This window comes from Lentinus tigrinus, assembly GCF_003813185.1.
Source record: "Lentinus tigrinus ALCF2SS1-7 unplaced genomic scaffold L226scaffold_19, whole genome shotgun sequence".
In the NCBI taxonomy this organism is placed as follows: domain Eukaryota; kingdom Fungi; phylum Basidiomycota; class Agaricomycetes; order Polyporales; family Polyporaceae; genus Lentinus; species Lentinus tigrinus.
The window spans coordinates 48520-71005 of NW_027137928.1; the positions used below are offsets into that span (position 1 = coordinate 48520).

Here is a 22486-nt window from a genome sequence, read left to right on the forward strand (position 1 = left end):
TCTCGCTCCTCACAAGGACAATGCTTTCTCGTCGATCCCCACTAGTCAAGACGTTGAAGAAGGGCGACCTGGTAAGAAGCGGAAGGGGAATGACGGCTCCGCGCTTCCTGACGTGGAGGAGACTGTGGAGGAGGGAACTGGAGTGTAGTGGCGCTTCTGGCCTCAGGTTCACGTTATGGGCTGAGTCGGACAAGTAGGCCATCGGATGGGTTGTTTGTGGACGTGATTACGTGTGGACTTCTTGCGTCTCGACTCCAATTGCATGTACAAGATCTTCTTAGATATCTATATTACGTCTCTTCTGTCCCCTCTCTCATTGTCGTGCACGTGTGTTGCCACTTCGAGAAATTAGAATTGAACCAAGATCGAGCTCGGCAAGATGAGCGTCAATCAACTCAAACTTAGACCTGAACCACTTCGAGCGACGGAACCTACAACACCATCGTTCATTCTATCGCAGGGCAGACGGGGTGCGTATTATTGAGCATGCACGGACTGTACTCGAGTAACATTGATCTTTGAGCAGCGCTCATTACTCGCTCAAAGACAAGGCTGAAGTTGAATTTGAACTTCGCAACCACCCTTCTAGAGTTCATCAACGTGAGCCTTTCGATCTCTTTTGCAGCAATTAATTGCGGTATACTGATCACATTGAACTACGCTCGTATTGATAGACTCGCATAACCTCCCGTTCTCGGACCGACCTATCAAGCACCCTCTCCCCCGTCTACGCCAGTCTCGTTGAACGATGGTTTACAACATTACGCAGGTGTCCGTCGAGGACCTGCTGAATACATTCGTACCCGGACCCGACATTCCCGAGTCGCGCATCAAGGATCTCTATTGCTTCGAGAACACGTCATCGCGGCTCGAGCCCGGAGGGGGACTGAATCCGCATATCGTACGTCTCTCATATTGATACCAAGCGCGTTCAAGATTAATTTATTCGTCACACAAAGCGTCGATTGATACACTCCGTCACGTCTCTGCAGCAGAAGGGTGAAGAGGAACCCAGAAATTCCCTCGTCGTGCGCGAGATAGTAAAGTCGTCCATTAATAACAGGAGGCGCAGCGCTGACACAGACTAGGCATCATCAATTTCCAACAACCCAGAAAGTGATGGCGCGAGTGGGGAATTCGCTGAAGACGGGAAGACCGCTACCTGCGTGGATGTCGGTGTCTTCTTCGATAACGACCGCTTCAATGGCATTATCTCCAAGTCTCCGGAGGAGCTCGGAAAGAAGAGAAAGGCGTATGAAATGGACGTGGAGCAGCGCGAGGATTTCGTCGGCCGATTCTCGTGGGCAGAAATCCTCGTCCCCATCGAAGTCGAGGTCGACGTGACCAAGTCCACCTTCTACTTCGACGATGATCCTACGAAATTCCTCCGCTTGGACACCGAGGATGATCGCGAGGCGGTTGGACATATCGGCGAGCACGTCCGTCAGATCTTCGGGTATCAGCACCGCGTCCATGTCTACGCCGTCTGCGTGTGCAAGGACCGGGCACGTCTCCTCTACTTCGACCGCCAGGGTGCGCTTGTATCAGAGCCTTTCACATACGGCACTCGCAAAAACCTCACTCTCCACACCTTCTTCTATCGGCTGTCGCACATGTCTCGCGAGCAGCTCGGATTCGACCCTACCGTTGTCCCTGCTAATCCTGACGACGTGAAGGCGATGCTCGCATACGCCTCCAATGCTCCCACCGACCACATCAAACAGCAGATCTACCGCACCCTGTCCGTCGATCCGAAGTGTCCGGAAGTCAAGACCTCGACTCAGTGGCCTGCGTACGAGCTCGCGATGTGCGGGAAGCGGTACATCATTGCGCGCCCTACGTTTGCGAGTCCCGCGCTCTACGGCCGTTGCACTCGGGGCTACCTGGCATATGACATCGAGGGGAGGGCCGTCAGGTTCCTCAAGGACTCGTGGAGGCCTGACCTCGAGCGGGTGCAACCCGAGCATGAGGTGTACGAGAGGTTGAAGGCACGGGGCGTTACGGAGAACGTGCTGACGTGCTTGGGATACGAGAACGTGCCTAACTCGGATGGCTCCTGGCAGCTGACCAGGACACACAAGCTCATCAACCCCTCACGCGCTGCTCACGGTCATTATCGCATTCTATTCGAACAAGTCTGTCGACCCTTGATAGACTTTACGGATTTCAAGGAACTCACGATGCTAATCTGCGACGCCATATACGGTACGTGTCATGCCACTCCTCATGCACTCCGTCATCCTTATGGTGTTTCCAGCTCATTGTTGCGCCTGGGAGGAGGCTGGCATTCTGCACCGAGACGTCAGCGTGAACAACATCATGATATTCGAGTTTGTCGGTGCCGACGGCAAGGTGGAACGGCGCGGCATGCTATGCGACTGGGACTTGTGCAAGTACGTCGAGCAGATGGAGTCGAGCCAGAAGTCAAGGACGATCAACCGCACGGTACGTTCGATCTTTTCACGCCGACGACATGCATTGAGTTGTTGAACATTTGACCCGCAGGGCACTTGGTACTTCCGCTCTGCGTTGTCGGTGCTCTTCCCCGGAAAGCCCTATTACCTCTCGGACGACATCGAGTCGTTCATCCACGTCTACCACTACTGCGTCCTGCGCTTCCACCTGACGGATATTTCCAACCTCCTCTCGACACATGTGACGGATATTTATGAGTTCGTCGACATACGTGAGTCGGACGGTGCTCATATTGGCAGCGCGAAGAAGTTCAAGCAGATGCGAAGCTCAAAGCCACCTATGGACGTTCTTGGAAACCCCACCCTCGATGACTTCCTCACCGAACTCGCCCAACTGTATTCACGGCATTACTCCATGATCAACATCCACAGCTACCGCGAAGCCTACAATCCTATTCAAGTGAAGCCTGTGAAGTTGACGAAGAAAGGCTTTTCGCGCGAGTATCCCAACTTGAAACGGCCACGCTCGGACGACTCGTTGCAGCTTGTGGAGGCAGAAGAGCCCAAGGCCACTCAGGTTGCTCCGCGCCGAACTATGGATGTCAACGGCCCGTTGCGCGACCACTACGAGCTCTTGAAGCTCTTTGTGCGATATACGTCAGATCCCTTGGACGAGGAGAAGGAGGGGCCGGGGGTGCGATGGCCGGACGTGACGACCAAATGCGAGGACTGGTTCAAGGGCACGAGTCTCGCTCCTCACAAGAACAACGCCTTCTCGTCGTCCACGAGCAAGTCTAGTCAAGATGTTGAAGAGGGGCGACCTGGCAAGAAGCGGAAGGGAATGCTGGCTCTATACTGACTGATGTGGAGGAGAGTGTAGATAGCGCTTCCGGCTTCAGGCTCATGATGTGGGCCGAGTCGGACAAGTACGCTATGGGCTGTTTCTAGAGGTGATTACACGGTGTGGGCTCAACCTTTTCCCGCTCGCCGAATACAAGTCCTCCGACCCGCAGCGCGGCATGTGCTTCTTCCCCCACCGTGGCGCTGTCCGTCTCCGACTGCGAGATCGCGCGTGCGCTCGCGTCTGCCATCGACTAGAGTGCAAGGGATGTAGTGCAATACGAGTGTGGAAGTCAAGTTACAGCCCAACGCAAAAGTCAAGCAGGAAAGTGGCGGCGAGAATCTGGTCTCGACTCTCGAGGGATGAGGTTGAGCGCGAGCAAGTCTCCAGAGTCCATTCCAATTCGGGATCCAGGTGGGCGAACTCAAGGACGGGGTGGCTGAGATCTGTTCATATCATATTCGGTGCTTGTCGTAGGCTTACACGTATACATGCTAATGGGAAAGCGGCGTGACCGTTCGGCCTCGACATGATGTTTTGTATGTTATCTGCGGAAGACGAGTCAGCGCCACGCGAGGTCAACGTTGTGTGTCAACAAGTGCATGCAGCAGAACTCACAAGACGACCGAGCGCAACTGCATAATGCCTGTGGTACAGGACGAACACGAGCCAACGGATAGGCCCTGTGCCAGTGAATTCAGGAGGCCTTTTCGCAGCTTCAGCTGGTTTTAACGGCAGCTTTCATGGCATCTCAGTGGTCATCGGCTGATAGAACCGACAACTTCAGCTCAGCGGCGATGTATGAACATGACAGGTGGAACGTACCGTCGAAGAATTGTTCAGATCCAGGCTCCGAAGCGACAGTGCTCTGCGAAGACGTCCTTCCGTGGCGTGCCCGAAACTCTGCCGCTTGCCCCTCGAGCTTCGTCATCAGTCTCTCGCACAATCTCGTGCTGATGTCCTTCTTCACCCCCGTGGGCACGTCACGAGAGAGCGAAGGAGTTTGCCACACCACAATCTGGCCGTGTGTCCCTTGAGTGCAGATGGTGGAATGCGTGACGATGCGATAGCATTCGTAGTACGCTAAGCATAGCGAGCAGGAGAGTTTCGAGCAACATATGGGATGGCGTCATCAATGTCTCCAGAGTTATGGAGATGTGCGAGAACAGCGCATTCGCAATGGACGAACGGTGGGTGGAATTCGCCCCACACCGACTCTCGATCGTCGGTAGATTCAGCGCCAGCTGAAATAGAGCCATCAGAGTCTACTACGTATCCTCCTCAACTACATAACGGACGCACCTGATGTGGTTGCAGCGGCGGCCGTGTATGCGCTCAGGGTACCGCGCAGCTTCTCAATCGCCTGGTCGAACTAAGCCTCTGCAACGTCAGTCCAGCCAGCCTCACGAAGCGTCGCTTTGATTGCGGACGTCGAGATCGCAGGAATCTCTAGCCGCGGTTCAGGGTTGACAAGAATGACTTTGGGCGGAGGACGGTCGAAGAGTACGTTGGCCATCGTCGGCGATTGGGAGACGTGGAGGAGGTGCACATAATCGCGAGATACGGAGACGACCTCGTTGAGCCACTTTGCGACGTTGAATGGCTCGAAGGCTGTTTGCGAGTCGGGGTGAGGCGAGTCAGTCTCTCCGCCGTCGCCGGCGTGTTTCTCAGCTTTTTTCCGAGCTATGAATGCGTGAGCAGAGCACTTCAAGCAATGACGCATCGAACCTACTGATCACGGAGGTAGTTGTCACACAGCAGCCAGATCTTCGGCGAGTCGGTAACCCTTCGAACAATGGTATGGCAAAAGAGTTGCACTTGCAGGAGTACCTCCTCATCCTGTTCCGTCGGCTCCTGCGTACCAGTAAGGTTCCTACGGGGCACGAAAATGTCGCGGATGCCCTCGATCATCACGAGGACACGCAAAAGACAATCAGTATGGACAAGCCGATAGGTCTTGAAGGGCCATCAGTGTTCTACGCTCCCCGTCGTCACAGCCAACACGTTGGTCTGCGGGGAGGCCTTGAACGTCTGCGACGAGGTCGAGGGGGAACGCCTCGTAACGCTTGTTCTTCGTGAAACGCCCCTCAATCTTGTTCCAGGAGTAGAAGAGTACGTCAATTTCGCCTTTCAGGCAAGATACCTGCAATTCTTCATGCTCCGAGTCCGGTCCCATCAGGACGCTGCTCAGGTCCGGAGGAGACTTCGTGCCACAAGCGTTCGTGTACAGCTGTCGGATCCGGCGCAGCTGGGTAAAGATGGATAGGAGTCTATCGTCGACCCCACTAGTTACGTTCACGTTTTGAGCCAGGATAAACGTCGGAGGTTCTTCGAGTTCGCGAAGCAGGTTTGAAGGCGACGGCGACGTCCCTTGCTGAAACGCAAGAGGCGTGCGAGGCTATTCAGTACATGAGCGACGCAGTGTTTGATAAACCTGTCGTCGCTAGGGATCCCGGCGACTTCCTGAAGCAGCGGGACTCGCGCAGGATCAGCGTCGCGAAGCCCACATAGGAGGAGGGCGAGCCAGTCGGGATTCTGAGACGTAAACCAATCCTGGGCCAAGGAATGGGACATTGTCGGCGTCGTTCCGATCCCACTTGTTTGAAATCGGTTTCTGGTCGGCAGGGGTGAGTGAGAGTTATGTTGTGGTGATTTGCGGTCAGACTCACCACGAACGCACGTCGCTGCGCCGAGTCACTGCGCTCAAGTCACATGATATGGCGTCGTCTCTGCGTCCCCCCCCCCTCTCCGTTGCTCTTGCTCTCGTCCACGATGGCAGTCAGATTCGCGTCTCGGACTCTGCTCTCGCGCTGCTCTGCCCGGCGACGCGCCATGGCCGACTCTTCCTGCCAGCGGCCTCGAGATGCATAAAGTCGGGGTCTCGCGATGGTTCTCTAACATCAGCAAAAGTGCACAGTTCATGGAGACCGTATGTGACGGAACTACGGCTCCATAACTGCGTAGCATTCAATTGTTTCTCATGATCTCCAACGTCGACAGTTCAAGTATCTCGTCCTTCTGAAGTCTCTGTCGAGGTCCGCAAACAGCCTTGTGCCGCTCCCACTCCTGAGGATATCAAAACGAATCAATAATGGGGACCGCTAGCGACGTTCAATGCCGCTTCTCACCTTCCGCTGACACTTCTTACTGCAATAGCTCGGCTTGACATCTCGTGAGCAAGTACCGGTGCAGCGCCTCAACATACTGGCCTTCAACGACCGAAAGCCGCAGGACGGCGCCGCGCACGTATACCTGGACGGATCCTGAGCTATCTTCTCCAGAACGCGCCGCCGGACGTCGTACGCCTTCCAGAGGTGCTTGAACTGCCCAAATCGCTCACCTCCGCGGACGTCCTGACCGTGTGCCGCTCCGAGCTGCAGGACAACCTCGGCGACCTCGAATGCCCCAGCAAACCGAAAGTCGTGCTTGATGGCCGCGTTCGCATCCACCATGGCGTGGTGGAGGTCGGAGTCTGACAGATACGCTTCCAGCGTTCCGGCGGTATCTTTCATGCGGTATTTGGTGAGAAACGCGAGGGAGGCGGTGGCGTGTGCTACATTGTGCTGGCCTTCAGTTACGAAGAGGTGTTCCACCTGTTGGTAGGCTCCGTGGCGCTTGAGCAACAATGTCGGCGAACAGGATCGCCGCCTCTGGTTCGAACGGAGCCGCGCAGCCAGAAGCACACCTTTTTGTCATGGGTGTAAGTACCAAGGCTCACAACTCTAGTTATGTAGATCAGACGCACCTCGCCGCGAGCTCTAGGATGCTCTGCGCGTCCGTAGCAGCCTTCGACATGACGCTTTCAAGAGGGTTGCTCGCGATATAATGCGCCATCTCAACAGGGCACTGGCGGCAGCCGGGCCCGCAGTCGAATGCGTCATGGACTGTGTCTCGGGTGAAGACCATGTATTGCTCAAGATTCGGGATGACGGGCGTGTTCTCCGAGAGCGGGCAGCAGTTTACAAGCCACCCTGTTCCTTCAGGGCATCTCACTGCCATCAGGCGGCTGTATGCAGCGACGGCTACGGACGGGCAGAAACCAGGAGTGCCAGACGGTTCATGAGTCGTCGGCAGTGTTGATACGTCCGACTCGCTGTAAGGGGACAACGCGGGGCTGGAAGGTATCGATCCAGGTAGCATCCTACGAGAAGGGATCAAGGTGATTACTTGTAAGGCGCGGAATTCCGTAGGGACCGGTTGAAAGCCAATACACACACTTGAAATATGTTGCGGTGGTGCTTCAATGAGACGGCGTAGAGGAAAAGAGCGCTGTTGGACGAGTAGTAGGGTGAAGTCGCTGCGGCGGGAGGCTGCGGTGCCAGTGCACTCACGCCTGCGCTTTAATACGGCCACCACCATCGCGTACACTACTCCTGTCATACCAACATATCGCATAGGAGAGTCTCGCTTCAACTCCTTGATAGGCGATGCGCAGAAACCGCGGTCGCGGTTGCAGTCGACAGCCGACAAAAAAGCACAAGAGCAAAATCTGTCGTTGGCCTGCTATTAGGCCATCATCAAAGAGGTGGAGAGGTGCCATGTAAACATACGCTTATGACTAGAGATGTGAACGTTTGAATGCACAACCACGCGGAGCGAGTTGGCAAAGAAGAGGTGTACAAGTCAACCGACCAAGAGGCTCGATAGACGCTTGAAATCGTGAAGTTGCGACCGCGGTCGATTTTTTACCGCCGCCTAGCAATGAGCGGCCACGCTTCAAGCTTCGAACGTGACATGGTCAGCCGTTGTGATATAGAGAATGTAGAAGGAACGACAGACCCTTGGGGTTCACATTCAGATTCAGAGGGCCACCGTCAGCAAATTCCGAGGTGACATTGATTTATCGTCTTGTGTCTTGACATATGTGGCGAGCCTGGTGCGGCAATTTTGATTGTAGAACGTTTCTTCTGGAGGATGTTCGTCGTAGAGAGTCGACGGTGGAATAGGCTCACGCTGGCCTCCAGGCAGGCCCGTGGGAACTGGCCACGTGATAACGATGATATCACGACCATCACGAAGTCCAGTAAGTAACAACTTTCTGCGTACTGCCCCTCCTCCTACGTACCTACAAGGCTCCGTATTCTTGCAGGTTTGGAGGTCGCTTGGATTAAAAGTAGATTGAATGGGCCTGAGGTGAGTAGTATGATAGTAGTCGAGTACACCGGCCATGTCATCATTACATGCACGACTGAGAAGGATACAGTTCAGAAAATACTGCACCAGCCTGCGGTGTCCGGACGACCACATCCTACACCTAGGCTTCGCTCGCAGGAGGTTCCGACTCCGAGATATCGAGAACGGCATACTTCGGGTCAACAGGAGGAGCAGAACGCCTGGCGGCTCGGAAAGCTTCGAGCTCGGCATCGGTGCGCTCGTCCTCTTGGACTTGAAGCTCTTCTTCCACTTCGTCTCCGACCTCGAGAAGCTCCAGCACCTTGGCCTTATCCGTGACCTTAGGGATCTTGCCGGTTATCCCGGGCTTGCATATAAGCTTGTGTCTGGGCCAGTCCTGAACAGAACTGTGTAGGTGTGTGCGACGATCTGGAGGGTGTCCTGAATACGCACTTTTTTCTGACACTCCTTGCTGCAATAGCTCGGCTTCAGATCCGTCGGACACTTGCCAGCACACGACCGCAAGGCGCTCTTCTGCTCGCGGCGCACATCGCATCCCTCAGCCGCACACGCAAACCCGCAACCATCCTTCTGCTCCGAAGGCTGTCGCCTCTTACGCTCTTGCTCGTAGATCTCCTCTACGCGGCGCGCAACCTCACGCCACAGGGGACGGAATTTCTTGGCACCTTCAGGCATCATAGTGACGTCTACCCCACAGCTCTCCCCGATATCCCGGAAGGTCATCCCGACAGTGAGGACGGCATGCGAGACGAGTCCCAGCTTCACGCTTTCATTCGCATGATGCGCAGCGAGTGCGAGGCTCGTGAGAGGCGGCTGCCCGTATCCGAGCCGCCTGGTCTCGGACCGACAGAATAGGTGCTCGTCGGTCTCGATGTCCTGGCGTTCTGCTGGGGAGGCGACGAACTTCTGATATTGAGCATGAGCAGCGAGGGAGTATGCCTGTCCCACGAGCTCCGGAGGGGTGACCTTCCTGGAAGATCGTGCGGCTTCCCTCGTCGGGTCGGTAATGGCATCAAGCGAACACAGGGCTCCTTCGACGCTCTGCTTGCGCATTGCGCATCCGCTGATGAACCTTAAAAACATATCATGGTTAGTCTCTGCCTTCTGGTCGTGTTGGGCTCCAAGACTAAACGTCTACCTGACTGCTAGCTCGATAATTGCCTCGGGATCATGGGCGTCCGCACGATCGATGATCTGGACGGACTTCACTTGTGTGAGGTAAGTCGAACACTCCTTCATCTCCTTCGCTATGTCATGCTCGACGCGGTAATCAGATAGGCAGTCAAGCTTCACGGAGAGGTACTTGTCCATGTTCTGGTAGATCGGTATGTCGGGATCGAGGTCGACGTCCTTCACGGCATTGCCTCGAAACTGCTGCATGCCTGACCTAGTAATCTGACCACTGTGAACTCGAGGCGGATGGAGGTCGTCGGTCAAGATGTCTCGGTAGATTGCGAAAGATGAGTACATATTATCTGATTTCTCCGCGCTAAATCGCAGCGTGAGGTCTCCCCTGCGAGCGCCACAACGCTGCACAGCTCACTGCGGTGCCACGACGACGTCGCGATGATCCTCGTGCGACAGAATATGATCTACGGCCCTTACTACTTAAGTCTGAATGCAATCATATCTGAAACGTATGCTTCCCCTACTCCGCGGATATCACTCCTAAGTATTCATCATTTCATCATGCCACCGGAGAGCACAGCGCCGAGCTAAAATCATCCTCTGGAGTGCCTGGGGATGTCTGTTCCAGGTTCGTACTTATCTCCGGGTATGAACGCCCTTGGACATCCCTCCGATCTCCGCAAGACGCCGGATCCATGCTAAATTTCGCCTCTGCTTATCCAGAATATGATCTAGTCTGGTTGTAGGAGGTATATGCGAAACCAATTGGCTGACAATGGAGAGATCAAGATCAAGGCGCGTTGTCAAGCTTTCTCTCCTCCCTCCAAGCACCGACCTGCGACATTGCGAGGGCACGTCGCAGTCGCGCCAGCATGGCTGACGGAGTAGCTGCCCCCCAACTCATCGCCTTCTACGATAGCATGTGAGTCAAATCATCCAGTGTTCCTGAGCTGTTACCGGCCGAAATCGCCAACTCATCGAGCTTTGAATGACACAGCTTCGTGCAGAATTGCTGTGGCTTCGCGTCTCTCAGTGAGTTCGTCCTGCTACACCGCGGCAAGCCGAGGCTTAACATTCCACTTGGCAGGTCTGTTAGTCTACGAATATGCCATCACGTTCGGCCGGGAAGTCGACTTCTTCTGGAGGCGCAAATTTACCGGAGCATCCCTCCTATTCTTCTTGAACCGGTACTTTCCCCTAGTGGTGAATGCAGTGTCCTTTGTCGGCCTCGCTCCTCTCTCGGATAAGGTATGAATATATCGCATGATCTTGTCTATATCCACAACTCACGAGCTTCACGACCAGGGGTATGTAAACTAGGACTGAGAGTGACTGCTAGTCGTCATACTCACGAGCGATCACCGAAGGTGTTCAACAATCGTGCACGCCTCGCCATTTCTAGACATTCTCCAGTACATACCATGGGCAGGTGTGCGATCTCTCAGCGTCACCATTGACGTCCCAGCTGATGCACCCTCAAGCATTCTCCGCATTACGCGTCTTTGCCCTCAGCGGTCGCCACTGGCCACTGGCCATCCTTGTATTCCTCCTAGCTGCCATGCCGTTCATGATCAACTGCGTAAGCTCTTCCCCCTCCGAACCTTGGGGGCGTACTCACCCCCGCGTCCCCAGTATACCTATACATTTCTGAAAAGCCTGAATGACCCCGTCTTTGGCTGCGAAGCAACCCGGTACATCTCCCCAAGCCTCACCAAAGCGTCTGTACCCCCGCTTTCCCCTTATGCTTACTGCTCAAGACTGACGATGTCCACAGCCGTACGTATAACCTCAGTGTTCAGGTTCCCACAGAATCCCTTCGCATTTGCGCTCAACGCAGACCCTGCAGTCACAATCGTGTCTAGGACGTGTCTGATGGCCTCTGACGTGCTGGTCATCATCACGACATGGGCAGCCACGCGCAACACCGTTAATCTGCACGGTCCCAACCGCGGCATCGGCCACACCTTCGCAGGTACACTTCTCCGTGACGGTATGTACTCCACATTCAATCTCTCGAGGCGGGCGGATTCGGACTGACAACGTGGCACGTATCGCAGGTACTGTCTACTTCGTGTGAGTAGAGCTCTCGCCGCTTCTGACAGTTTATGCGATTGATATCTGAGGCCTACAGCGTCCTCCTCGTCCTGAATGCCCTCCACCTCACGTTCACGATGCTCCCTATCGTCGACGCGTCGCTCGCGCCCGTGAGCTACATAACGCTCTTCACAGAACCGTACGTCGTTTTGCGCCACAGTCCCTTGCGCCGCCTCCATAGCCTCAGCTGACGCACCTGCTATCAGCATAACCGCCGTGCTCGTCTCGCGCTTCATGCTCAACCTGCAAGCAGTGAACCGACGCGCAATTAACGGAGACTCACAGCGAACCTTGACTCTCCAGATCGGCTCGGTCAACTTTGAGCGCGTCATCGGGTCACTGGGCTCGGATGTCCTTTCTGTAACGTCGTCGGTGGACTTCTCGACAGACGCAGAGGAGACTGAGATATCATCCATGCGAGACTGAGGGATATCTACAAAGCCTTCTAGCAAGTACTGTATACACCCTTTGTAGTCTAGTATCTTCTTTTATTAGTATCACCGCGAATACGATACAGCAATAAATAACCAAGCACGCCGTCCATCCAAGGTATACAGTATCTCACCAGGCGCGCCGCTTCCCGCCCTTGCCCCACTTCTCAACCAAGAACTTCGTCAAGAATTCATACAGCTCCCGGTTTGCGCCTCTCCGGTAGATGCTATGATCACTGCACCGACGATTAGACATCCCCCATTGGACGCGTCACAAAGAGCACTGAGCGCACCTGTCCGTGAACATCCGGAAGCGGAAGTCGCGCACCTGCTCGCGCGTGAACATGTCGAGCAGGTGCGCCGAGTTTGCGTAGTGCACGTTGTCGTCCCCGCTCCCATGCGCGAGCAAAAAGTCGGCGTGGTGGAAGCCCGTCACGTTCGAGATCGACGCGGTGATGTATCCATCGGGATTCGCCGCAGGTAGGTTCATGTATCGCTCCGTGTAGACGGAGTCTGCGTGTCGCCCGTCAGCGCGCCATCACCCACGCGTTGCGTGAAGGTACCTACCGTAGAGTCTCCAACTGGTCACAGGCTACACGTACACAGTCAGCCACAAGATAGGCCGTCGATAAACCAATCCAACTCACCGCAACAGCCATAGCCAACGAATGCACGCGTGCATCCGCCTCGATGACCTTCGAACTCATGAAGCCGCCATAGCTCCATCCCCAGATCCCGATTCGCTTGGGGTCCACATACTCCTTCTTCGCCCACTCCTTCGCAGCGTTGATCTGGTCCACGGTCTCCCACCGCCCGAGGTTGTTCTTGACCGGGTTCCGGAGCTTGCGGCCCTTGTAGCCCGTCCCACGCCCATCAACAACGACGACAATGTACTGCAGCTCCGAGACGACATAGTCGTGCCAGTCGTGCGCGTACTTGACGTCGACCATCTGCGACCCGGGCCCGCCATACACGCGGAAGAGCACCGGGTACTTCGTCCGCCCGGAGTCGTCCATGCGGGGAGGGCGCAGTTCCAGCACGTTCAGCTCGTACCCGTCGCTCTCGATCGTCGAGTGTGTCCGGATCGGGAGCTCGTACGTCGCGAGCGTCTCGTTCAGCTGCGGGTTCTCGGTGAGCACATAGTCAAAGTCGTCGTCGCCGGCGTGGACGATCCGCTGCCACGGAACGTGCGGCCCGCGGTAGCTCAGGAGGTAGAACCCGCCTTCGGGCGAGAAGCTCGCATCGTAGTATCCTGGGCTGGACGTGTCGGTGAGCGCAGTCGGCGCGACCTGCTCCTCTGTCGCGAGCTTCGGCAGTGGCACGGAGTAGATGTGGCGCTGCGTAGAGGACGGGTTCGCCGCCTGGAAGTACACCAGACTGCGGTTGACGTCGACAGCGAGGATCTCGCTTGTGACTTCCCACTCGCCTGAGGTCAGGAACTGCGGCGTGCTCGAGTCTGCGGGGCTGAAAAGCGCGATGTGGTTGTATCCCTCGGGCGTCGGAACGATGTCGAGGTACGCAGGCTCGCCCGTAGGCGAGAGCTCCGGACCGATGGGGTATATCGCTTGAGTCTGCACGGGAGACGTCAGCGACTTCAGCAACACCTGGCTGCGAGCAACTCACGGCATCAATCCAACCATCGTCGCCCTGCTCGCCGTTCCGCCCAAGTTCACGGACGATCTTGCCGATGTTGGCCGGCTGCGTGTTCAAGTCAAAGAACACGACGCTACCGTCCTCTGCCGCACGCGTTACCTCCTTGACGAGCAGCGTACTCGGGCTCACCCACGCGACCTCCGCAATGATGCTGTTGTCTGCTGCCTGCCTGCCGTCCCAGTTCAGCTCCAGCGTGGCCTCCTGCGCGACGTCCGTTGTGTTCACGTTGGACGCACCGCCTGCCTGCCGTACGCTCGACAGGTACTCGTCCATCTGGAAGACGTGCACGGAGACGAGCGGGTTGTTATAGCCCGGCTTCGGGTACTTCATCGTCACGCTGTCTGGGTAGGGCACAACCGCGTACGAGTCCTCCGTGGGGTTGTAGATCGGGAACGTGAACTCGTCGACGGCGGTCTCGTCGAACGCGAGGAACGCGAGCTTGGACGAGTCGGGTGCCCACCACAATGTGAAGTCGGCGGAGAAGACTTCCTCCTCGTACACCCAGTCTGGTACGCCGTGGAAGAGCGACGCGTTGCCGGACGTTGTCACGCGAACAGGCATGTCGCTGGAAAGCGCTTCAGCCAGGGTTCTCTCAGTAGAGAATGGCAACGTACAATGGAGAGGGGACGACGTAGAGGTCGTTCTCAGCAACGAACGCGATAGATTCCCCGGTCGGTGACCAGGCGGCATAGGAGGTCACGGCCGGGTTCGACGGAGGAAGGAGCGGACGAGTTTCCTTGGTGGCAAACTCGTGCACGTAGTAATTACCGAAACTCGAGTGTCGCCATTGCTGCAGATGCTTCGTCAACCAGCAGTTTACGAGAGTACGACACCCTGATACCTGCCTTCTTGTAATTTGCCTGGACCATAATATATTTCATGTCTGAAGATAGCTTCCAGTCGACCCAGTTGAGAGGAGACCCGTTCTCCTATAAAGTGATTGTGAGTGTGTTCAGGCAGGTTTGGAAGGCTGCAGCTTACGTCCTTGATCTCGTGGTAAGTGAGCAACTCTTTCGTACTGTTCGACTTGAGGTCGACTAGGGAGATGGAGGAGCCCTGACGGACAGCGAAGACACCGTCCCCGGCTGGTAAGGAGGGTCAGCAGCCGCCGTAAATGGACCATACTCAAGAGTCAAGTACATGGGCCCACAGTCTTCCCGTGATGTCTGCACCGTCCATCTCTCAGAGAATTCCGACCACCACTCATTCTGTTATAGTCTCTTCACACGCCCGCCGTACCCGAGAACCACGGGTCCCTCAGGGAGAGAGTATCCTGCGCGTAGGCCATGCACCCTTGTAGTACAGCGCTACCTGCGTGCACATCCGATTTGCGAGGTTATGAGGAACCTCGCGTTCCTCTCTCACCAATTCTCCGGCGCTCATCCAGAGAACACGGTCTGTGCAATCCCCGTCCCCTATTGGAGACGCATGAAGCGAGCATGCGGTTCGTAGACGCAGTGAGACACGCGCGGGGATTGTTGGTGATACTTGGAAAGAGAGAGGTGCGTGGAACTAGGCAAAGCGCACGTACCTTCCGGCACCCAATGGATATCCTGCCTAGCAGCAGAGAACGTCCCGTTGAAGATGTGGTCCATCGTGAGATGCTGCACGCCTTGTATCTGGAAGGCCGTCCCGGTATATGACCTTGCCGCGAAGATCCCGATGACGACCGCAATCGACACTAGCGACACGAGCGAGATGACGAGGAACTTGAGGGACGCAGGCCTCTTCTGGGGACGCGAACATGGTCTTGAACGTGACCTCTCGCGATGATACACGGATGTGCGGGACGTACCTTGCGACCTCCGCTCCCGATGACCAAGTGTCCCTCCTCCTCGATCGCTCTCCCGGTCCTCTGCCTCTCGCCCTTCTCGAGAAGTTCCTCCGACTCGTCGTCCGAGCTTGGAGCATCAAATGGGCCGTCGCCATAGTACGTTTCGGGCTTTGGTGGGTAGGCGGTGTTCACCGCAGCAGGATGGTCGGACGAGCTGCCCTCGAAGAAACCATCGGCCTGACTGAGAGGCTCGTAGTCAGTCGGGGCCATGGTGTTGTGCCTCGTCTCGCCGAAGACGAGGAGTTAGGGAAGGAAGGTAAGTATAGCGAGGCTTGGCCAACAACACACAAGCGCCGATCGACACTCTTTAATTAATTTACTTATGTTCTTTGCTTAGCGTTCTTACTGCGGTCCCGGGCCGAGGTATTAGATCATTCTGACATACATATCTGTTCTGTGTTCGCGACACTGCAGTACTCTTATATTGTACTCTACAAGAACAGGTGACGAAATGATAGACTGCATACATACGAAGAAGAAGAGACGTTCTGGGACATGATGTGAGCCATGGGTATACCGAACGACCATGCATATATTGGGAAGAGAGGACGACGTCCACGGCCACAGTCAAGTTCCACAAAGAGCCGTTCTGAGTCCTACACTCGGTGCGTAAATGCATTCCCTCACCGCAGTGGACTTCGTGTTCCTATCAGCCCTCTACAATGAAAGTATACTCGACCGACAACATCGTTCGACCACTAGCACGCCTGAATGCGGTTTGATGTGCCCTTATGGGCGATAACTGCTGAAGGCATAAGTGCTTCGCCAAAAAAAGGTCCACACAGAGCCACACAGCTGCTGAGTGAGTGGGTGCGATATCCATGAACTGAGAAACGGTGAGTCTCGCGAGCTATCACCGGCTGTCATGTACACACAGCATCAAGCAACCAACCGGTCACATTGTACCACTTCGCATCCTGCTTGCGTACGCCCAAGAATTCCATTATACGTTTGACCTCTTCTGGGTCGAGGGACAGGTTAAGAGCTTCTTGCGAACTGTTGTCCTTCAGAACAAATAGCCCTTCCCCAGCGATACGAAGAGACGAGTACGATTGGGAAATTCGCAGTACACCTTGTCAGCGATGTGTGCCGCGGTCGCAACAGCGATGCCGTCGATATCCTCCTGAGCTTGCTCCGAGGACAGCCTCTTGAGCTCGGCTGGGGTAGATTTCTTTGTATACGAGCTTGCCCTATCGAGTAACGCACTCTTCGTCAAGGTGAATGATCCACGCGCGGGATACCCTCTCTCCCTGGAGTACCCACGGTTCCCGGAAACGGCGAAGACAAAATATGGCAGAAGGAGTGTTGGTGTGCCTTGAGAGATGGATGGTTGCAGAGTCCAGACTTGACGAGAAGATCGTCGGACGGAGAGGAATTCGTCTGAGTTCAGACGGAGCGTTTAGGACGTACCACCTCGGCAGACAACACAGACTCCTTTAAAATGCGCTGAGTCGTGTCTAAGACTTGCTACGCGTCCTGTCGGCGTTGAATAACTGGGAAGGAGAGTGGTGGTTCGGAGCAAAGAACGAAAGCGCTGGCGCGTCGCGTGTCGGCCGTGGCGACGCGTTTTTGGCGCCTAGTTTACCCGAGGACAAGTTGTCGCTGCCGCTGTGGCTTGTTCTGCAACGACCACCATCCACGACCCTCACGACCCCCAGCTCGTTCTGCCCGACATGGACGCAGACCTCATCAAGCTCGTTAACAAGCTCCAGGACACCTTCTCCAACCTCGGTATGTTTTACTCCTTGGCCTTTCCGAGCCCCGAACTCACGTGCTTGCAGGAGGAGAGCTGGACATGCCCCAGCTGGCCGTGGTACGTGAACAAACCCCAACATTGCAACGATGCTCGTTTGCTGAGGAGGATGTAGGTTGGAAGTCAGTCTGCGGGAAAGTCAAGTGTGCTCGAAACGTGCGTCCGTCTCCATCTCCGTGCGCGCACGCTCTGACCTCCAACAGCATCGTCGGACGCGACTTCCTTCCGCGCGGCCAAGGCATCGTCACGCGCCGACCGCTCGTCCTCCAGCTCATCCACACCCCTGCCTCCGAGCCCCCTGCCGACTTCCAGGAGTGGGGCCAGTTCCTCCACATCGACAAGCGCTACACCGACTTCAACGACATCCGCCGCGAGATCGAACAGGAAACCTTCCGCGTTGCCGGCCAGAACAAGGGCATCAGCAAGCTCCCCATTCACCTCAGGATATACAGTCCCAATGTGCTCGACTTGACGCTCGTTGACTTGCCGGGTTTGACAAAGGTGAGTGTCGCGTTTCCTTTGCCGTTTTCGCATATCCATGGCAAGGAGGACGTCTGAGCGACCGGGAGTTCTGTTCGGCGGACAATCCAGCGGACTGTCCATCGAACATGGGTCGTCAGGTCGTCCGAGGACGCGGTCGACACAAACGACGCGCGGTCCATCGCGTGGTCGTACGGCGACTCCGAGCCGGAGTCAGAATTACCGTTGTGTGTCTGTAGGAGAGGATGAGAATCTCGGAGAACTTCTGAGCGACTGGGAGGTTTGTCCGGCGGACAGTTCGCGGACAGTCCGTCGGACAAGGGGCGTAGAGAGGTCACAGACACGTCGCTGTGACCGGTCGCGCCTCCCCGCCTCTTTACGCGTTGGGCAATGCCGCGTGTGTCGACGCGTTGCTCATCCGAGCCTCTTGTCGATTTGCCTTTCGTGACTCCATGAGCAACGAGGCTGCGTGCGAGCTCGAGCGCCATCATGCTCATGTTCTTTCCGGAGACGCTTTTGTGTTGACGAGAGCAAAGTATGGGGAGTGGAGTTGCCAAGCAGACTGTGTCCAAGCGAAGGGTGGCTCTCAGCGTCGGGAGGGCGGGCAGGCGGGCGCGTGACAGAAGATGGCGTGAGGCATTACCCATAACATCTCCAGCACCCAGGCAGATGGGCCCTTTGTTCGACGGATTGTCTGGCGGAGTGTCCGGCGGACATCCTTCCCAGTGGATCTGACTTTCTGGAACCTCATCCTCGTTCGCCTTTGCCCTCTCTTTCTCCGCATCCCCCGCAACAGCCTATTTGCCCGACGACGAGGACGCTGACGAGGACAAACATAACGAGCTGACGCTGGCCTGGCGGACGATAGCAGCCTCCCCGCCCCGCGCGCGTTTTTTCTCTCTTTCCGCTGCTCCTTCCAGTGTTCCAGCTTGTCGTCGAACCCGTCCACCACGCGGAGTCCGTGTTGGAGGAGTTGTAGTTGTCTCCGCCACGGTCCTCGTGGTCAGACTGTCCCACCCAGAGGGTATAAGTATCTTTAGCTCTCTCGACCCACTACGCGAACGTGCCCGAGCCCGCCGAGGTTCGACGGGCGCGAGAGGTACTCGCCGAGTACGGGCATGAGGTCCTTATGTGGGCGGTAGATGCCAGAGTCATTGTCGATAACGAGCTCGTATGCTGATGGAGGGAGCGAGCTGGGGTCGCGGTCTGTAGGGGCGGCGTCATCGTCATGGTCTGCCTCACCATTGTCGTGGTGGGTGGTGTGGTCGTTTGCATGCGGGAGAGTGGCCTCCCTCGAGAGGCCAGTCCGATTCTGCGGACTGTGTGCTCGAAAGGTAGATCCGGCTTTCTCGGCCAGTCGCCACCGTGTGCCGTGCTTGTTAGCTCGGACCATACAGCGCGTTGGGGGCTCCGCCTGAGTGCGTCTGACTGCACGACGCTGCCTGCTGACGTCTGAGACGAAGTCAGACTTGCCATGGAATCGACCTCCCATTTTTTCGCAGACTGTTGAACCTAGTCATGGATCTACCGAATACTCACCATGTGCACTAGATCCCCGTAGGTGACCAGCCTAGTGACATCGAACGACAAATCCGGAGTCTCGTGCTTGACTACATCTCAAAACCGAACTGGTGAGTCCGTTTGCGTGCATTCAGCTCTGTACTGACTCCCGCGTAGCGTTATCCTCGCCGTCTCCGCCGCGAACGTTGATCTCGCCAACTCGGAATCCCTCAAGCTCGCCCGCTCGGTCGACCCGCAAGGGCGGCGCACGATCGGCGTGCTCACCAAGCTCGACCTCATGGACGCAGGAACGCACGCGCTCGACATCCTCACGGGGCGCGTGTACCCGCTCAAGCTGGGCTTCATCGGCGTCGTGAACCGGTCGCAGGCAGACATCAACAACGAGAAGCCGCTGGCGGACGCCCTGGAGGCCGAGCAGGAGTTCTTCCGGAGCCACGCCGCGTACCGCAACATCGCACACAAGAACGGGACAAAATACCTCGCGAAGACGCTCAACCAGGTGCTCATGAACCACATCCGCGACAAGCTGCCGGACATGAAGGCGCGCCTGAACACGCTCATGGGCCAGGCGCAGCAGGAGCTCAACTCGTTTGGGGACGCCGCGATCTACGGCGACAAGAACCAGGTGCGTGCGGTCTGCTCCGCAGCTGATGGCAGTGGTTAGATCGTCTGATGAACCACACGGGTACCCAACCAACAGCAAGGAGCGCTCGTGTTGCGGCTGATGACCCAGTTCGCGCGCGACTTTGTGGCGTCGATCGAGGGCACGAGCGTCGATATCTCGACAAAGGAGCTCTCGGGCGGCGCGCGGATATACTACATCTTCAACGACGTGTTCGGCACTGCGCTCACGTCGATTGATGCGACGCATAACCTCGACAACCAGGATATCCGGACGGCGATTCGCAACTCGACGGGTCCAAGACCAAGTCTGTTCGTCCCAGAGATCGCGTTCGACCTGCTCGTCAAGCCCCAGATCAAGCTGCTCGAGGCACCTAGTCTGCGGTGTGTCGAGCTCGTGTATGAAGAGCTCGTCAAGATCTGTCATAATTGCACGAGTGCGGTAAGTGTTCGATGTGACATCTGCTCGTCAACGCTTCTCATTGTGCCCCCAGGAGCTCCAACGGTTCCCGAGATTGCACGCGCAGCTGGTCGAGGTCGTGTCCGAGCTGCTCCGGGAACGTCTCGGGCCAACAACAGACTACACGCAGAGCCTGATCGACATCCAGACCGCGTACATCAACACCAACCACCCTGCGTTCATCCAGGGCTCCGCTGCGGCCGCCCACTCGATGACGAACCCCCCGAAGCCCTCGATTCCCCGAGTAAGTCTCCCATCCTTCCACCCGCCAGCCAGCGCTGACAGTAGCAGCACAAGACCATCGAGCACCAGTCCGCATCCATCGAGTCCATGAACGGCTCCTCGGCAACAGAGGACGACGAGTCGACGGACGAGACGCTCCCGAACGGCCGCTCATCGACGATCCCCGAGCGCACACGGCAAGGCCGCGCGTCCGCGCCGCCCATCGCCGTGCCCACGACGGCGACGTCCTCGCACCGGCACCACTCGCACCACGCGTCACGCAATGCCTCTGGGGCGTCCGTCGCAGGCAGCGCGGGGTCGTCGCCGCATACGGGCACCGCCAAGGAGACGTTCCTGAACTACTTCTTTGGGCAGAACGGCCCCGGGCCTCTGCAGGGCGCGACGGCGGACCGCGCGGGCGTGGCTGGGCCGATCGTGACGGGGAGGGATGTGTCGGGCGCGGACCCGTCGCTGGAGTCGGGGCTGATGGCGGGCAAGCGCGGGATGGACAACAACGCGGCATACGACATGAAGAGCTTGGGCAAGCACATCGAGGCGGTAAGTCCTCCCTGGTCGCTCTTTGCTGGGTGTACCGTCCGAGCACGGCGAAACTGACGCAGATTTCCTTTCCGCTGGACGGGCAGGCGTCGGACGGGAGCGCGCAGCTGACGATGCGGGAGGAGATGGAGACGAACCTGATCCGGTCGCTCATCCAGAGCTACTTCAACATCGTACGGCAGACGATCCAGGACCTCGTCCCGAAGGCGATCATGCACCTCCTCGTGAACAACACGTCGCAGCAGGTGCAGAACCGGCTCGTCGCGGCGCTGTACAGGCCGGACTTGTTTGGCGATCTGCTGAACGAGGACGAGGCGCTCGTCGCGGAGCGGACACGCGTCAAGGCACTGCTCGATGCGTACCGGGAGGCGTTCAAGACGCTATCAGAAGTCACGCTCAAGTCGACGTAGGCTCGCTCGGGGTTATGCGGGGTCGCTAGGAAGGCGTGGTCGGCGGAGACATACGCACACGCCTGCATACACGCGCGCATGCGATAGTTATGTGCGTATGGGGAGGTCACGGATATACAATATGTGATATGTGTTGCGCACCGCTCTCGCTATAGCTAGCTCTACTAGAATTTGCTTTGTCGTACACCTGGTTCTCAAGCTTACATCGTATCTTACTTAGTCTTCACATACATACGTAGCCGACATGACATGATCTGCATGCACCCAATTCAATCCATTTCTGACCAACTCCGCAACATGAAGTCGCTGCATGCTCGCAGCCCGATCAGGGCACGAGCTCCGTTGTTGGGTTCAGGGCGTTGGGTGCACACACTATTGTAGGACATAATACGCAAACACTCATGATTCGATAGGAGCCACCATAACATACAAGCATGTCAAGAAGCAGCCACAACGCGTGTATGAGGAGCTCAAGTCGAGGCGACGAGCCCGAGAATCCGAAACAAATATGCGAACGGAATACATCATGACAACAAATCGTAAGCGTACGTACAAGCAGAGCATCATTCATTCTATACGAGACCAATTGAGCGCGAGGCAAGACTAGGATAGTGAGAGAGTACATCAGAGCGCGTCCAGACATTTCGACTTCGACCAGCGAGAACCATAGCACAGTTTACAACCAGAGACAAGAGCGGATGGGACCGGCGACCGGTCGGGCCACAGCGCGGAGGGGACCATCTTGAGGGCTCGGGACCTCACGCTGTCGCGGGTACCGTTGCGTTCGCGTTCGCGTCCTCGGCCTGCGACTCGGGCTGCGGGGACGAGGTCTGCTGCGCCTTGACAGCGACCCACTTCTCCACGCCCTGATTACTGTCCGCCGCAGCCCCTGCTGACTTGTCGGGCTCCTCCTCGGATGTAATGCTCTCCTCG

General features: G+C 56.7%; 6 protein-coding genes across 6 annotated transcripts; 3 read left to right on the forward strand and 3 right to left on the reverse strand.

The window, feature by feature from the left end:
* Positions 1–748: 748 nt before the first annotated feature.
* L226DRAFT_572499 (uncharacterized protein) lies at positions 749–3273 on the forward strand (the record flags this gene model as incomplete). The annotated part of the gene is made up of 5 exons (XM_067684683.1): positions 749–901; positions 960–1040; positions 1089–2205; positions 2258–2445; positions 2506–3273. The coding sequence occupies 5 exons, from the start codon at positions 749–751 to the stop codon at positions 3271–3273; spliced, it is 2307 nt and encodes a 768-aa protein (XP_067533615.1).
* A 733-nt stretch (positions 3274–4006) lies between these two features.
* Positions 4007–7254, reverse strand: L226DRAFT_524215 (uncharacterized protein; the record flags this gene model as incomplete). The annotated part of the gene is made up of 9 exons (XM_067678876.1): positions 4007–4020; positions 4081–4338; positions 4558–4627; positions 4736–4938; positions 5260–5503; positions 5549–5653; positions 6384–6848; positions 6941–6977; positions 7001–7254. 9 exons carry the CDS (start codon positions 7252–7254, stop codon positions 4007–4009), a joined length of 1650 nt encoding a protein of 549 aa, XP_067533616.1.
* Positions 7255–8354: 1100 nt separating this feature from the next.
* Positions 8355–9817, reverse strand: L226DRAFT_489306 (uncharacterized protein). The gene is made up of 3 exons (XM_067677270.1): positions 9527–9817; positions 8821–9460; positions 8355–8764 (listed from the first exon to the last, which is right to left on the reverse strand). Exons 1-3 carry the CDS (start codon positions 9766–9768, stop codon positions 8510–8512), a joined length of 1137 nt encoding a protein of 378 aa, XP_067533617.1. The 5' UTR covers positions 9769–9817; the 3' UTR covers positions 8355–8509.
* Positions 9818–10388: 571 nt separating this feature from the next.
* Positions 10389–12036, forward strand: L226DRAFT_572502 (uncharacterized protein; the record flags this gene model as incomplete). The annotated part of the gene is made up of 11 exons (XM_067684684.1): positions 10389–10438; positions 10514–10548; positions 10604–10764; positions 10822–10827; positions 10884–10947; positions 10998–11095; positions 11149–11292; positions 11326–11506; positions 11574–11589; positions 11648–11749; positions 11817–12036. 11 exons carry the CDS (start codon positions 10389–10391, stop codon positions 12034–12036), a joined length of 1077 nt encoding a protein of 358 aa, XP_067533618.1.
* L226DRAFT_536549 (dipeptidyl aminopeptidase) lies at positions 12021–15810 on the reverse strand. The gene is made up of 10 exons (XM_067681141.1): positions 15490–15810; positions 15226–15424; positions 14676–14779; positions 14540–14623; positions 14309–14484; positions 13665–14259; positions 12689–13612; positions 12609–12633; positions 12335–12554; positions 12021–12277 (listed from the first exon to the last, which is right to left on the reverse strand). Exons 1-10 carry the CDS (start codon positions 15736–15738, stop codon positions 12172–12174), a joined length of 2682 nt encoding a protein of 893 aa, XP_067533619.1. The 5' UTR covers positions 15739–15810; the 3' UTR covers positions 12021–12171.
* A 1335-nt stretch (positions 15811–17145) lies between these two features.
* Positions 17146–21845, forward strand: L226DRAFT_553832 (uncharacterized protein). Its single transcript, XM_067682952.1, has 10 exons — positions 17146–17259; positions 17310–17341; positions 17397–17437; positions 17485–17782; positions 19313–19392; positions 19439–19907; positions 19983–20345; positions 20398–20607; positions 20652–21143; positions 21230–21845. Exons 1-10 carry the CDS (start codon positions 17202–17204, stop codon positions 21551–21553), a joined length of 2367 nt encoding a protein of 788 aa, XP_067533620.1. The 5' UTR covers positions 17146–17201; the 3' UTR covers positions 21554–21845.
* The last annotated feature ends 641 nt before the right edge of the window (positions 21846–22486 follow it).

Excerpts from the sequence above, each read along its gene's own strand:
- L226DRAFT_489306 (XM_067677270.1), bottom strand. The coding sequence starts at position 9,768 with ATGCAGCAGTTTCGAGGCAATGCCGTGAAGGACGTCGACCTCGATCCC. Across the intron at positions 9,461-9,526 it reads ATTATCGAGCTAGCAGTCAG|GTTCATCAGCGGATGCGCAA; the intron begins GTAGACGTTTAG and ends TATGTTTTTAAG. Across the intron at positions 8,765-8,820 it reads GCAAGGAGTGTCAGAAAAAA|GACTGGCCCAGACACAAGCT; the intron begins GTGCGTATTCAG and ends AGTTCTGTTCAG.
- L226DRAFT_536549 (XM_067681141.1), bottom strand. The coding sequence starts at position 15,738 with ATGGCCCCGACTGACTACGAGCCTCTCAGTCAGGCCGATGGTTTCTTC. Across the intron at positions 14,485-14,539 it reads TCCAGGCAAATTACAAGAAG|CAATGGCGACACTCGAGTTT; the intron begins GCAGGTATCAGG and ends AAGCATCTGCAG. Across the intron at positions 12,278-12,334 it reads TTCCGGATGTTCACGGACAG|TGATCATAGCATCTACCGGA; the intron begins GTGCGCTCAGTG and ends TCGTCGGTGCAG.
- L226DRAFT_553832 (XM_067682952.1), top strand. The coding sequence starts at position 17,202 with ATGGACGCAGACCTCATCAAGCTCGTTAACAAGCTCCAGGACACCTTC. Across the intron at positions 17,783-19,312 it reads ACTTGCCGGGTTTGACAAAG|ATCCCCGTAGGTGACCAGCC; the intron begins GTGAGTGTCGCG and ends CATGTGCACTAG. Across the intron at positions 20,608-20,651 it reads CGAAGCCCTCGATTCCCCGA|CAGCACAAGACCATCGAGCA; the intron begins GTAAGTCTCCCA and ends CGCTGACAGTAG.